The sequence below is a fragment of the Carassius carassius genome, chromosome 5, assembly GCF_963082965.1.
Source record: "Carassius carassius chromosome 5, fCarCar2.1, whole genome shotgun sequence".
NCBI lineage: Eukaryota > Metazoa > Chordata > Actinopteri > Cypriniformes > Cyprinidae > Carassius > Carassius carassius.
The window spans coordinates 11,304,184-11,319,916 of NC_081759.1; the positions used below are offsets into that span (position 1 = coordinate 11,304,184).

General features: G+C 38.6%; 1 protein-coding gene across 2 annotated transcripts in view; it reads left to right on the top strand.

The window, feature by feature from the left end:
- LOC132140790 (ribosomal protein S6 kinase alpha-4-like) overlaps window positions 1-15,733 on the top strand; it is a 57,777-nt gene that overhangs the window by 15,802 nt on the left and 26,242 nt on the right. For both annotated transcript variants that reach the window (XM_059549772.1, XM_059549773.1), the window contains exons 9-14: window positions 1,810-1,913; window positions 2,089-2,239; window positions 4,423-4,584; window positions 5,165-5,290; window positions 5,386-5,519; window positions 15,586-15,679. In XM_059549772.1, the coding sequence (XP_059405755.1) occupies window positions 1,810-1,913; window positions 2,089-2,239; window positions 4,423-4,584; window positions 5,165-5,290; window positions 5,386-5,519; window positions 15,586-15,679 (771 nt within the window). The remainder of the gene's footprint in view (window positions 1-1,809; window positions 1,914-2,088; window positions 2,240-4,422; window positions 4,585-5,164; window positions 5,291-5,385; window positions 5,520-15,585; window positions 15,680-15,733) is intronic.

Here is a 15,733-nt window from a genome sequence, read left to right on the forward strand (position 1 = left end):
TAGTTTGGGCCGTTACAAAGTCTTGTTCCACAAACAGACGTACATCGTCATAAGGTATTTCATTGCACTTTAACAGGTAATCTGAATGGCCTTTATGTGTGCAATATTTTAACTTGAGTTTACCTGAACCTAAGTTTAAAGCCACAGTTATGTTAGAGTGCATCTCATTCTTGTTTCTGTGGCGGTGCGTCGAGCTCGTCATGAGGTGCGCGGTCCGTAGCGCTGTATGACTGCACCTGCGCGGTTTAAAACACCAAATAGTTGTGCTATGACAAGTACAGAGAGACTCTCTCTTGCTCCACCCATGCACCATAATATCATGTATCGTCGATCTCACGGGCTGACGATATGGCGATTTGAAAAATGACCATATCACCCAACACTAACCCCCAGACTGTGAGAAACAAGATTCTCTGGTCTGATTAACCTCAATTCCAGGCATTGTGTTTGAAGGAAACCAGGCATTGCTTATCACCTGCAGAGTACCATCCCAAAAGTAAAGTGTGCTGGTAGCAGCCTCTTACTGTGGAACTGTATTTCAGCCGCAGGGACTGAGGGAATCATCAGAGTAGAAGAAACACTCAATGCACCAAAATATTGAAATAGCCTTAATGAAACCTAGTCTAGAGCATTCAGAACCTAAGACTGGGCAGAAGGTTAACCTGCCAGCAGGACAATGACCCTAAACACAAATCAAGAGTGGCTTATAGACAACTCTGTGAATGTCCTTGAGTGGCCTAGCCAGTGCCCCGGATTGAACCCAGTCCAATATTTCTGGAGAAACCTGAAAAAGAAAAAAAAAGTGCCCCCATCCAACCTGACAGAGCTTAAGAAGTGAAGAGATGAGGCGAAGGATGGCATCAAACAAAAAAGGCTTGAGGCTGTAAAGGTTTTTCAGCAAAATATTTAGCTATATGAATACTTATGCAATGTACTTATTTCAGTTTTTTTTTATATCAATTCTGTTTCTACTTTGTCAGTATGGTGTATGGAGTGTAGAATGATGTGGGGAAAAAGGTAATAAAGCAGGTTAACAAAAGGAAGCAACATAACGAAACGTGAAAAAAATGAAGGGGTATGAATACTTTCGCAAGGCACTGTAATATCCTGTTTATGATTTGGTTATTTAAATATCCTTTTTTTTTTAAAAAAAAAGCAGTTTAGTTTAAATGGTTTTGTGTCTTGCATTTTATTCTCAAAATTTTTGTCTTTTAAAAAAAAGTGGAAATGACCAGGAATAAGTTAATTCATCTGTTTAACTAGTATAATGATTAGTTGTCTAAGCCCTACATTATATAAATGTATGTAATGAATATTAAAAAAATATAATACACAATATTATGATGGGCCATTGCAAAAGTTTTTTTTTTTTTTAAACAGCTCCTACTCACTGTATTGGAGCAGTGATGTAATATTATTCTCATTAAGATTTCAGCTTTTCTGTAATAAAATAATATGTATTTAAAATGCATACATATTATCACAAAGCACTTTAGTTACCATACAGTTCTTGGTTGGCAAAAAAGATTTATAAAACAGATTTTGGACAGTCAAAACCAGCAGGTAATTTGGCTGGGAATTTTTATGCTGGTAGTGGACAACAAACACAAATATTTTGGATTCGAATGGCAACAAAAACACTGTCTGGCCCTTGTAAATGTTGAAATTACCATACACCCCCATGAGAAACAACTACTGTCTGAATAGGTCTGTTGACAGGATTTTGTGAGATTCACCAAATTCTGATTAATGAGTGATAAAGCATGACGTGTATGATAGTAGTGATAGTTCCTTCCTTCCTGTCTGTAGGCAGTGGACTGGTGGAGTTTGGGGATTCTTATGTTTGAGCTGTTGACGGGAGCGTCTCCGTTTACTCTGGAGGGAGAGAGAAATTCCCAGAGTGAGGTGTCCAAGTGAGTCTCCCCCACACATGGGCAAACCTCCATGACTCTAATGACTTTCTCCACACGTCCAGATACACAGTGTACTCACACAGTGTTTGAACTCCAAGTGATAACAACTTATGTTGTTATGGCTGCATCAGATAAGTTATTTCCCAGAATTAAATGAACTTTCTGTCTCTGACAGGCGCATCCTGCGCTGTGAGCCTCCATTCCCCTCGATCATTGGCCCCTTGGCGCAGGATCTACTGCGAAAGTTACTGGTGAAGGACCCTCATAAAAGACTCGGCTCTGGTCCCAGAGGAGCCGAGGAGATTAAGTCTCATCCTTTCTTTAAGGTTCTCTCTTCATTCCATCTGCTTACTTTTTGCTTTTCAGCTGTTTTTATTCCTCACACCTTAATTCTGAGTTTAATGTTGTTGTAATCATTGTAGTGACTAAAAATGGATTTTCAGTTTCGATCAAAACTGTTTTGTAAGGGCCCAAATCATTGATCACAATGGTGACATATCTGTTTCGTGGATACAATGTGGATAAGCTAAAACAGGTTGTAAAATTTTATAGATTGTATTAATCTCAGGAAAGCCATTCTACAGAGACCGTAATGGGGCATGTTCAGTTAATTTAGTTTTGTCGTAGCCAAGGCATATTAACTTGTGGGAATGTGATATGTCGTGGCCACGAGATCATTTTGTCGAGGTAACAAAATCCCTATGTTGTAGCCATGCAATGTGAAGTCGTGAACTTAACTGTAATATAATAATACTATAATATTCTTATAATTCTTATAATAATATTATAATAATATTAAATGGTTAGGGCTATATTTTTATATTTATTGTTATATATTTTTAGGGCTGCCCCAATGCTTGCCAACCTCAAATATGGCTTGTTATCTGAAATATGTTAGTAGCAGTAACTTTTTATGACTGCTTAACCCAGAAAAATGTGCACTATTAAAAGTGTCAGTGCAGAGTGTGGAAGCTGAATTAGCACGCCCACTCACAATAACAACAAAAGATTGTGTTTTTGTGAAATAATGAAAGCAAACCGAATGCGCTCTCTGCCATCTTGGTCTCTCTGAACTTGAGCGCGATACTCCGTGTATATATAATAAATTATTAAAATGTTAATGGAGACTTCTTACTGTTTTTCCCTCACACATTCATAATCATTACTTCTGCCGGTGCACTCTGGCAAGCTTTATGTGTACGCTTGAGCAATTACTAGGCTATGTAGGCAATTATAGACTTATTATAATTATTTAAATGGTTTATTAATAAACGTGCGATTAGGCTACAAATGCTTAAAATGAACGACTGCTAGTCAACCAGAAAAAATCTTTAGTTTAGGGCAGCCCTACCCATTTCCCCTTTTAGGCTAATTTGTGTAGTGCTTTACCTAATGTATAACCTTCTGTATAATTATGCTAGTATAATTAATATGCTACCATATATTTAGCAAATACTGTAACCACCTGACAATTGAGGTAAGCCCTGCCCCCCCCATAGTTTACTGTTGCTCCTTGGGACAAGCTGCTCACTCTCTCACAATGACAGCTGACAATTAAATTAATGTACATTTAACCATTTTCAAATGGATAGGCACTAAAATGTAGACCTTCGTTTACGTCTTTTTGACCTCCACTGTACATGATGTGAGAACAGTCCACTACCTTATTTTTCGGACTATAAGTCGCGCCTAAGTAGAAGTTGAATCAGTCCAAAAATACGTCATGACAAGGAAAAAAACATAAGTCGCACTGGACTATAAGTCGCATTTATTTAGATCCAAGAACCAGAAGGGAAAACATTACCGTCTACAGCCGCAAGAGGGTGCTCTATGTTTTCAGTGTAGACTACAGGAGCACTGAGCAACATAGAGCGCCCTCTCGCGGCTGTAGATGGTAATGTTTTCTCTTGGTTCATTTCTCTCCGTTCATGGCAAATTAATTTTGATAAATAAGTCGCACCTGACTATAAGTCGCAGGAACTGCCAAACTATGAAAAAAAGTGCGCCTTATAGTCCGGAATATATGGTATTTAGATTTGTATGTTAGCATGGACGCACTAAATGTAATGTTAGTTTTAGCCAGAGATACCTTGCTGAAACACAAGATGACATTAGCATTCTGCTTAAGCAGATTAAAAAGGTAATTTGATGAGAGTATAACAACAAGAAAATTATCGTTTTCATCTTCAGTTCTGCTCCCCATGCAACTGATACTCGACTGCCATTGTCTCATCTGCTGTTTGGGCATTAAGCTCGTGGCCACTAGAAAAAGATGTTGTTCCCTCAACATAGGAAGTCATGGCCATGAGAAATGGATGTTGTTCCCTCAACATTTAAAATGCCAACAATTTTCTTCATATAAAATGTTTGATCTGATACAATTAGAATCTTTAAAACAAACACACAAATCAAATGACACTTGATAGTTGATCTGATACAATGACAAGTGATTTAAGTATCCACATACTTTTTAAGGCTGTCACGCATCTCATCTGATTGATCTCTTCAGGGTTTAAACTGGTCCGACTTGGCTGAGAAAAAGGTTCACAGTCCATTCCGACCAGAATTACGTAATGAGTTGGATGTGGGTAACTTTGCGGAGGAGTTTACAGGAATGGAGCCGCTCTATTCTCCTGCCAGCACACCACCTAGTACAGACCGTCTGTTTCAGGTGCTCACACATACAAACGCACGTCCCAGTGCTGTTTTCATGGAGACAAACACATGCATTCAGTAAATTACATCACGTTTCCTGCCACAACCCTCCATTATTAATATCAACAGATAGTGTCACTTCACACGTATGCACAAACAGATGCAGTAATGCTTTGTAACTTAATACTCAAACACCCGATCATGTCACAAACACACAAGCACACATGCACATGCACACACTTCATTGTAACACCTTCTTTGGCATGTATACCCTGTTCCATGATGTTTTTATATGGTTTTTATACAATCCTGCTGAAAAGTAGAGTTTAAACAAACCTTAGCTGGCCAAAACAGACCAGTCTAACCAGATAAACACCAGCTTAACCTGTCTGGAAGACCAGCTAGACCATCTTAAGGAAATTATTGACTTGTATTCATATAATTTCAAATACATTTTTTCCCCCATGGAGCTTTTTTTTTTTTTTTGGAGAATAGAATATTCTTTCAGACTAGCTAAGACCAGACAAATTTTTTCAGAAGGGATCTTAGATTTTACTCTGTAACTCTATAGTGATTCTGTCCTCTCTTGCTCTCAGGGCTACTCTTTTGTGGCTCCTTCTATCTTGTTCAATAAGAATGTGGTGATGGCGGATGTTCTAGATGCTCATGTGAATGTTGACAGGCCTGGTTCTGCTACAGTTCAGCGCAGTGCTATGCTAAAGGTAAACAGCATCTCCAAAACAATATTTGAAAGATCATTTTTTTATATTTTTTTTTAGGTGGTAAAAAACAGCATTGTTTCTTCTGTCTTTTTCAGGACTCCCAGTTTTTTCATCACTATGAGCTGTGCCTGCAGGGGGCTCCACTGGGCGAGGGTAGTTTTTCTGTCTGCAGGAAGTGCAGACACAGGCAGAGTGGCCAGGAGTATGCTGTAAAAATCATCAGCAGAAGGTAGAGACATTAACCTGTTAGCCAGCACTCCCCATTATGGGACAGCTGAAAGTGCTCTTCCAAACTTATAATTGTAACAGTTTCTTACTTCAGTGTGTTACAAACATAATTTTGGTGTCTTTGGAAAGAAGACCCTTTGGGCTTTACTTTTTATCAACCAGATTTGATAATGCTCAAAAATATTAAAAGTTATAGACACTGAAGTGCCTTGAAAATTTTTTTTTCCACACTTAAATATTTTGTTATTTGATATGAAAATACATGAAATGATACCTGGAGCAATCTAGAAAGTAATGTGTTGAAAGTCACATGTCTCATGAGTTTCTATTTCAAATCTAAATAAGATATCATGAAAAATGAGACTCCTGCAAATATTTTTATGAGACTATGTCTACACACACCCCCCCCCCCCCCCCCCACACAAATTTAAGAAAAATATTTATCAACAGTATTGAAGGCTTCTACAAACTATTTAGTCATTAAACATACCACTGCATAGTTTTTTTCCATTATAAAACACTAGACAGAAACTTCATATATCATATAAGTGATTTATCTGAGCACTAGAAAAATATAATAAGAATTTTTGAGTAAGAAAAATAAGAATAACAAGAAAAAAAAAAGATTTAACTTTGTTTGCCAGTTACAGAAAATCCTGAGATTGCTAGAAATGCAGCATTTACTATGAATTACGATGCAAATAAGTGCTAATGTGCTGATGGACACTTATTCAGATGGTTATAACACAAATGTGCCATTGAAGTAAATAATCCACTCTCTCTATTCACATAGACGTGTTCACTTTGATAGCCCTGATCATACAGTAATAGCGAGCTGATTTGGGCTGATTTGCACTCAAACAGATGGTAATCATGCAGATACATTCACATTCAACATAAAACACACTCTCACATATATAAAAACTGTTGAAAAATAAAAGAAATAAAGATAAAGGCGATCGCTATAAATTCCGCCTCCATCAGCTGACAGGTGCGTCAGAGAGTGTTACGAGGGAGCGCCAGAATTCAAATATACTATCTTTCGCTTATCTTTCATTCATTCTTTTTTCTGGTGGATTGTCTCATTCTGTTTGGGACATTGTACGCTGCAAAACCATGCCGTTTTTTTACTACCAAGATGCATTTTCCGACCGTGAGTTATTTCATAACGGACTCAAACAATTCTGTCGCTGAAGAACTGAAACATAAACTAAGGAATTATGATCCATATTACAACGTTATTGCTTTGTTGGACTAAACGTGCTTCATGAGTAGGGCTGGGACAACGTGTCGAGGTCATCGATGACGTCGACGCAAAAAATACGTCGATGCAAAATATGCGCATCGATTCGTCGACCTGTTTTTATTTCTCTAAAAAACGTCTGCAAAACGTTTAACTTATGTGCGCTGAATATACGCGATGGCCGGATCAACATTCTGTCCAACGTTATATAACCAATCCAGGGGTTTTTCTGCATTGATCTTTTTTTTTGGCGGGTGTCAAAGCCTTATTTGATCGGTGAGTGACAGTGACAGAGCGCGTCAATGTCAATGTCACCTTTATTTATATAGCGCTTTAAACAAAATACATTGCGTCAAAGCAACTGAACAACATTCATTAGGAAAACAGTGTCAATAATGCAAAAATGAGAGTTAAAGGCAGTTCATCATTGGATTCAGTTGTGTCATCTCTGTTCAGTTAAATAGTGTCTGTGCATTTATTTGCAATCAAGTCAACGATATCGCTGTAGATGAAGTGTCCCCAACTAAGCAAGCCAGAGGCGACAGCGGCAAGGAACCGAAACTCCATCGGTGACAGAATGGAGAAAAAACCTTGGGAGAAACCAGGCTCAGTTGGGGGGGCAGTTCTCCTCTGACCAGACGAAACCAGTAGTTCAATTCCAGGCTGCAGCAAAGTCAGATTGTGCAGAAGAATCATCTGTTTCCTGTGGTCTTGTCCTGGTGCTCCTCTGAGACAAGGTCTTTACAGGGGATCTGTATCTGGGGCTCTAGTTGTCCTGGTCTCCGCTGTCTTTCAGGGATGTAGAGGTCCTTTCTAGGTGCTGATCCACCATCTGGTCTGGATACGTACTGGATCCGGGTGACTGCAGTGACCCTCTGATCTGGACACAGACTGGATCTGGTGGCCACGGTGACCTCGGAACAAGAGAGAAACAGACAAATATTAGCGTAGATGCCATTCTTCTAATGATGTAGCAAGTACATAGGTTGTTATGGGAAGTGTTTCCGGTTCCGGTTTACCTAATTAATGCAGCCTAAAAATCCTTTAACGGATTTGGATAATAAAAGCATATTAGTATGTTATGTGTATGCCAGGTTAAAGAGATGGGTCTTTAATCTAGATTTAAACTGCAAGAGTGTGTCTGCCTCCCGAACAATGTTAGGTAGGTTATTCCAGAGTTTGGGCGCCAAATAGGAAAAGGATCTGCCGCCTGCAGTTGATTTTGATATTCTAGGTATTATCAAATTGCCTGAGTTTTGAGAACGTAGCGGACGTAGAGGATTATAATGTAAAAGGAGCTCATTCAAATACTGAGGTGCTAAACCATTCAGGGCTTTATAAGTAATAAGCAATATTTTAAAATCTATGCGATGCTTGATAGGGAGCCAGTGCAGTGTTGACAGGACCGGGCTAATATGGTCATACTTCCTGGTTCTAGTAAGAACTCTTGCTGCTGCATTTTGGACTAGCTGTAGTTTGTTTACTAAGCGTGCAGAATAACCACCCAATAAAGCATTACAATAATCTAACCTTGAGGTCATAAATGCATGGATTAACATTTCTGCATTTGACATTGAGAGCATAGGCCGTAATTTAGATATATTTTTGAGATGGAAAAATGCAGTTTTACAAATGCTAGAAACGTGGCTTTCTAAGGAAAGATTGCGATCAAGTAGCACACCTAGGTTCCTAACTGATGATGAAGAATTGACAGAGCAACCATCAAGTCTTAGACAGTGTTCTAGGTTATTACAAGCAGAGTTTTTAGGTCCTATAATTAACACCTCTGTTTTTTCAGAATTTAGCAGTAAGAAATTACTCGTCATCCAGTTTTTTATATCGACTATGCAATCCATTAGTTTTTCAAATTGGTGTGTTTCACCGGGCTGCGAAGAAATATAGAGCTGAGTATCATCAGCATAACAGTGAAAGCTAACACCATGTTTCCTGATGATATCTCCCAAGGGTAACATATAAAGCGTGAAGAGTAGCGGCCCTAGTACTGAGCCTTGAGGTACTCCATACTGCACTTGTGATCGATAGGATACATCTTCATTCACTGCTACGAACTGATGGCGGTCATATAAGTACGACTTAAACCATGCTAATGCACTTCCACTGATGCCAACAAAGTATTCAAGTCTATGCAAAAGAATGTTGTGGTCAATTGTGTCAAACGCAGCACTAAGATCCAATAAAACTAATAGAGAGATACACCCACGATCAGATGATAAGAGCAGATCATTTGTAACTCTAAGAAGAGCAGTCTCAGTACTATGATACAGTCTAAATCCTGACTGGAAATCCTCACATATACCATTTTTCTCTAAGAAGGAATATAATTGTGTGGATACCACCTTTTCTAGTATCTTGGACAGAAAAGGGAGATTCGAGATTGGTCTATAATTAACTAGTTCTTTGGATTCAAGTTGTGGTTTTTTGATGAGAGGCTTAATAACAGCCAGTTTGAAGGTTTTGGGGACATGTCCTAATGACAATGAGGAATTAATAATAGTCAGAAGAGGATCTATGACTTCTGGAAGCACCTCTTTCAGGAGCTTAGATGGTATAGGGTCTAACATACATGTTGTTGGTTTAGATGATTTAACAAGTTTATACAATTCTTCCTCTCCTATAGTAGAGAATGAGTGGAACTGTTCCTCAGGGGATCTATAGTGCACTGTCTGATGTGATACTGTAGCTGACGGCTGAATGGTTGCAATTTTATCTCTAATAGTATTGATTTTAGAAGTAAAGTAGTTCATAAAGTCATTACTGCTGTGGTGTTGGGAAATGTCAACACTTGTTGAGGCTTTATTTTTCGTTAATTTAGCCACTGTATTGAATAAATACCTGGGGTTATGTTTGTTTTCTTCTAAAAGAGAAGAAAAGTAATCGGATCTAGCAGTTTTTAATGCTTTTCTGTAGGATATGTTACTTTCCCGCCAAGCAATACGAAATACCTCTAGTTTTGTTTTCCTCCAGCTGCGCTCCATTTTTCGGGCTGCTCTCTTTAGGGTGCGAGTATGCTCATTATACCATGGTGTCAAACTGTTTTCCTTCACCTTCCTTAAGCGTAAAGGAGCAACTTTATTTAAAGTGCTAGAAAAGAGAGAGTCCATAGTTTCTGTTACATCATCAAGTTGTTCTGAGGTTTTGGATATGCTAAGGAATTTGGATACATCAGGAAGATAACTTAAAAAGCAGTCTTTTGTGTTAGAAGTGATGGTTCTTCCATACTTGTAACAAGAAGTAGAATTTACAATTTTGGCTATATGAATTTTGCAAAGAACTAAATAATGATCTGAGATATCATCACTTGGCTGAATAATTTCAACACCATCAACATCAATTCCATGTGACAGTATTAAATCTAGAGTATGATTTCGACAATGAGTAGGTCCTGAAACGTGTTGTCTAACACCAATAGAGTTCAGAATGTCTATAAATGCTGATCCCAATGCATCGTTTTCATTATCAACATGGATATTAAAATCACCAACTATTAAAACTTTATCTGCAGCCAGAACTAACTCGGATGTAAAATCACCAAACTCTTTAATAAAGTCTGTATGGTGCCCTGGTGGCCTGTATACAGTAGCCAGTACAAACATAACAGGGGATTTATCATTAACATTTGTTTCTTTGGATAATGTTATATGAAGTACCATTACTTCAAACGAGTTATACTTGAAGCCTGCCCTCTGAGAAATCCTGAAAACGTTGTTATAAATTGAAGCAACACCTCCACCTTTGCCTTTTAGACGTGGCTCATGTTTATAACAGTAATCTTGGGGGGTGGACTCATTTAAAATAATGTAATCATCAGGTTTTAGCCAGGTTTCTGTCAAACAGAGTACATCTATATTATGATCAGTGATCATATTATTTACAAATAGTGTTTTCGTAGAAAGGGATCTGATATTCAATAAGCCAAGCTTTATCATTTGTTTATCCATATTGCTTCTGTTTTTTATTTGTTGAACCTCAATTAAATTGTTAATCTTAACTTGGTTTGGACGTTTTTTGTATTTTCTAGTTCGGGGAACAGACACAGTCTCTATAGTGTGATATCTAGGTGAAAAAGTCTCTATGTGCTGAGAATTAACTGACCTCTGTGACGGGAGGCAGCTAGCAGACGGTCGGTTTAGCCAGTCTGTCTGCTTCCTGACCTGGGCCCCAGTTAGTCAAGTATAAACACTAAGACTATTTGCCATATTTCTAGAGAGAAGAGTGGCGCCACCCCAGGAGGGATGAAGACCATCTCTTTTAAACAGGTCAGGTCTGCCCCAAAAGCTTGTCCAATTGTCTATGAAACCTATGTTATTCTGTGGGCACCACTTAGACATCCAGCCATTGAGTGATGACAATCTGCTATGCATCTCATCACCACGGTAAGCAGGGAGGGGACCAGAGCATATTACAGTGTCTGACATCGTGCTTGCAAGTTCACACACCTCTTTAATGTTATTTTTAGTGATCTCCGACTGGCGAAGTCGAACATCATTAGCGCCGGCATGAATAACAATCTTACTGTATTTACGTTTAGCATTAGCCAGCACTTTTAAATTTGCCAAGATGTCAGGCGCTCTGGCTCCCGGTAAACATTTGACTATGGTGGCTGGTGTCTCTATATTCACGTTCCGTACAATAGAATCACCAATAACTAGAGCACTTTCATCAGGTTTCTCAGTGGGTGCATCACTGAGTGGGGAGAACCTGTTTAATGTTTTGATCGGAACAGAAGAGTGGTGTTTTGACCCACGACTACGCTGCCTCACCGTCACCCAGTTGCCCTGCTGCTGGGGCTCTGTTTCCGGAACCGAACAATGTACAGGAATCCCTGAGCTAGACGCATCCAAAGCCGTATCTAGAGCCCTAACATTCTTACTGTCCTCAATTAAAGGATGCGTGTCTCTAATTCTGAAATCTTCTCTGTCAGCCTAACTATTTCCCTGCATTTATCACATGTGAATCCCTCATCAGCGACAGAGATAGATAAACTGTACATGTGGCAAGAGGTGCAAGAAACAATGATAGGAGAAGCCATTACTCACCGTGCTTGATGAAAATTCTTACTGCGGTTGTTTGATGAACTTGTGATAAAAACTGGAGCGAGGGAGAGGAGAAAAGAAAACAGCGATAGGTTCGAATGAAAACGCTAATGACAAGCTAACGAGTGCTAACGCTTTGCAGGTGTACTGCACTCACGTAAATAAAATAAAAGTGAACGATCAAAGTTAATCTGATAAGATTGATCGATAATATCAGAAATATGGTGTGAATTAAGTTATATTTTACCACTTTAAAAAACAGAGAGTGATAGTAAGATAAAGATTCTAGAGAAAAAAATAAAATAAAAACAGCTACACGGAGCTACAATTTGCTACAGAAGGCCAACAGGAAGTAGAGAAAACACTGTCCAACCAGAAAACACTGTCCAACGCGCGTACGAGAGAGAGCCCCGGCTGCGCGCGCACTCACAGTCTTCAAACAACACAAGCGCTTCTTGCTCTCTCTCTCCCTTGTGCAAAATCAAAATCATTAAACACGATAGAAAAAGGGCGAAACACCAAAGTTTCACGCGCAGTTTCACTCACAGTCTTCAAACTACACGAGCGCTCTCTCTCTCTCTTCCCCCACCCCTCGTGAATATTAACCAAAATCATTAGACACGATAGAAAAAGGGCGGAACGCCAAAGTTTCACGTGGAGCAATCGGAGATTTTTTTTTCTCCATGACAGGCTGCTGGCTCCCACTGTTAAATTTTTTTATTTTTATTTTGGAAAAGCACTCTCTGTATTAGCTTAAAGTCCTAAAGTTTACATTGGTTACTGTATTCTTTCAATTGCTCTAAACAAGTATTTTGGGTGAACTTTTTTTATTGAATGCTAGACATCAAGTTGTTGTTATTTTCATCTGAAAGAAGAACTTTTTTTCAGTAAGCTAGGCCCTATGTGTTCAGTAAGCTTGTTTCAGTAAGCTATGTGTTTTCAAGGCTTCAAGGTTTTATTGAATGCTATGCTCTATACAATTGCAAAGTAATCCATTCTTAGTCAGTCTTTTATTTTGTAATTTTAAGAGCAATAAACATATATTGCAATGTTAAGGAATTCATGTTTTTTTCATTCAGATATGAAAATCAACATGTATAAATTGTTAGTAGTCAATTAATGGGGAGATAATCGAAATCGAATCGGCCCGAAAAATTAATCGTTAGATTAATCGATGCATCGAAAAAATAATCGCTAGATTAATCGTTAAAAAAATAATCGTTTATCCCAGCCCTATTCGTGAGATGTTGTTCAGTGGACCCTTACCTTTCTAACTAAACCGGGATTTACAGCTGTGGATGTGTTTATGACTCGTTATTACGACGGATCTGGTATGTACAGCGTTTCCATTGCTCATGTTTTTATGTGTACTGCTTAAACAAATATAGCAAATAGAGTCTTTATAAGCTTTTCATTGAAAAACAGAGGTCTGTCGTCGATGCTTGAGGCTTAGATCTTTATAATGATACATAGTTTGTCAAGCTCAAATTTATCCCGTTTCATTGAATCTATTAGTAAACACTGACACGTGTAAGTTTCAGGGCATCAAAACTATGAATTAACGCATTCTCATCCCAAGGCGTCATATACTGACCCTTTTGACATTTCGTCAACATCCTACGCATATGGCACCCTCTAGCGTCAATATGAGACACAGATTATGGGTTAGGGTTAGACCGCTAGGAGGCGCCTTCTGTCCCATATTTATCTGCGTCTAATATTGACGCTAGAGGGTGCCATGTGCGTAGGATGTTGACGAAATGTCAAAAGGGTCAGTATATGACGCCTTGGGATGAGAACGTTCTGGAATTAACACATGTGGAATTATATATGGACTTATATACATAACAAAAAAGTGTGAAACAACTGAAAATATGTCATATTCTAGGTTCTTCAAAGTAGCCACCTTTTGCTTTGATTACTGCTTTGCACACTCTTGGCATTCTCTTGATGAGCTTCAAGAGGTAGTCACCTGAAATGGTCTTCCAACAGTCTTGAAGGAGTTCCCCGAGAGATGCTTATCACTTGTTGGCCCTTTTGCCTTCTGTCTGCGGTCCAGCTCACCCCTAAACCATCTCGATTGGGTTCAGGTCCGGTGACTGTGGAGGCCAGGTCATCTGGCGCAGCACCCCATCACTCTCCTTCTTGGTCAAATAGCCCTTGATGCCTTCAGTGTGACTCTACAATTTTCATAGTCATGAAAATAAAAAACCCTTTGAATGAGAAGGTGTGTCCAAACTTTTGGTCAGTAATGTGTGTGTGTGTGTATATATATATATATATATATATATATATATATATATATATATATATATATATGCGCACAGGAGAACTTCTCGCTAAAATTTCAGACTAATTCATAACACAACAACTCCCCATAGCATAGTACAGTGGGCCTATACAGTGTGTTCCCAAACACCAGCCATAAGACATTTTATTTCCAACATTGCTTTAGTCTTAGCACTAGAGGTGTTTGATATTGACAAAAAATATATATATCTTGAAATCTTTTGGGTTTTTGTCAGTAGAAAATATTTTCCTGATTGTGTTTTTGTGCTAGTATTTGGATGAATTTGGCCTGCCATGGATCACTGACTTCTAATGCTTTTCCTATTCTTCATATTCTATGTGATGGTTAGTTCACAGCAGTGACAGAAATAAACTTTTCCAAAAGTGCTCCCATTAGGTGTATACTAGTGTTGGGTGATAGGGTCATTTTTCAAATCGTCATATTGTCAGTCCGTGAGATCAACAGTACACAATATTATCGTGCATGGGTGGAGCAAGAGAGAGACTCTTTGTTCTTGTCATAGCATAACTATTTGGTGTTTTAAACCATGCAGGTGCACGAGAGAGAGCCTATGAGCATTTTTTTAATGCATTTAACCACATGAGCATCTGTACTATACTGTAAAAGCAATCCGATCAAATTTGTATTTGAGTACTTTTGTATCATCCCACATTCACATCTGTATGTACACCTGTTGTGATAGGATTGACAAAAATGATACTTAATACCATGTGTAAACAAGGCCTAAAACGGCTGATTCATTTAGAAACTAAGCAAGTAACTGTCTTTATGAATGGGTTATTGTAGGGCTGCCCCCTAATAGTCAATTAATCGTTAGTCGATTGGCCAACCAAAAATTTACTGGTGCAGTCATGCTGTCCGTAACTAACAGATCGTTAACAGCTAGTCTATGGTAATACAGTACATCGGGCAGGACATCCAAACATGGCCGTTCAATGTAATGTTAACCTAGAAATGTGCAGGACAGATGGAGGCACCGGTGTGGTCACTTACTCCTAAAATACTGGTCCTTTTTGGTCATACAGATAAGAGTAATGCATCTTTAGAATCTGTAAAGACTGTTTATTTGTGTGCACTCACAATAAAAAACAAATCGCACTTTTGTAAAACGTGTTCAAACAAAGGCTCATAATAATCTAAATGGTTTATTAATAAACGTGCAATTAGTCGACTAATGCTTAAAAGGAACAACTACTAGACAAATCCTTAGTTGATGACAGCCCTAGGTTATTGATCCATTAAGAAATGCAGATTCATTCAGTGATGAAACACCTGTGTGTTGCTCTAAGATGTCTTCTAACTGTGTTCTAATAGGCTACATCATGCAGTGAATATGTGAACTGGTTTTTGCAAAGCAAGTGACATACTCAATAATGCACATCATTAAAACAACAATTACGATTTTATCATAGATGAAACATATCATACACGCCTACTCATAGTTGTTCTGCCATTGCAGGATGGAGGCCATGACTCAGAAAGAGATAGCAGCACTACGCCAGTGTGAATCTCACCCCAACATTGTCACACTCCATGAGGCCTATACCGATCAGGTATGCCACACATACAGTACTAGCTTTCAAAATGAAGACATTCTGCTGTTTTAA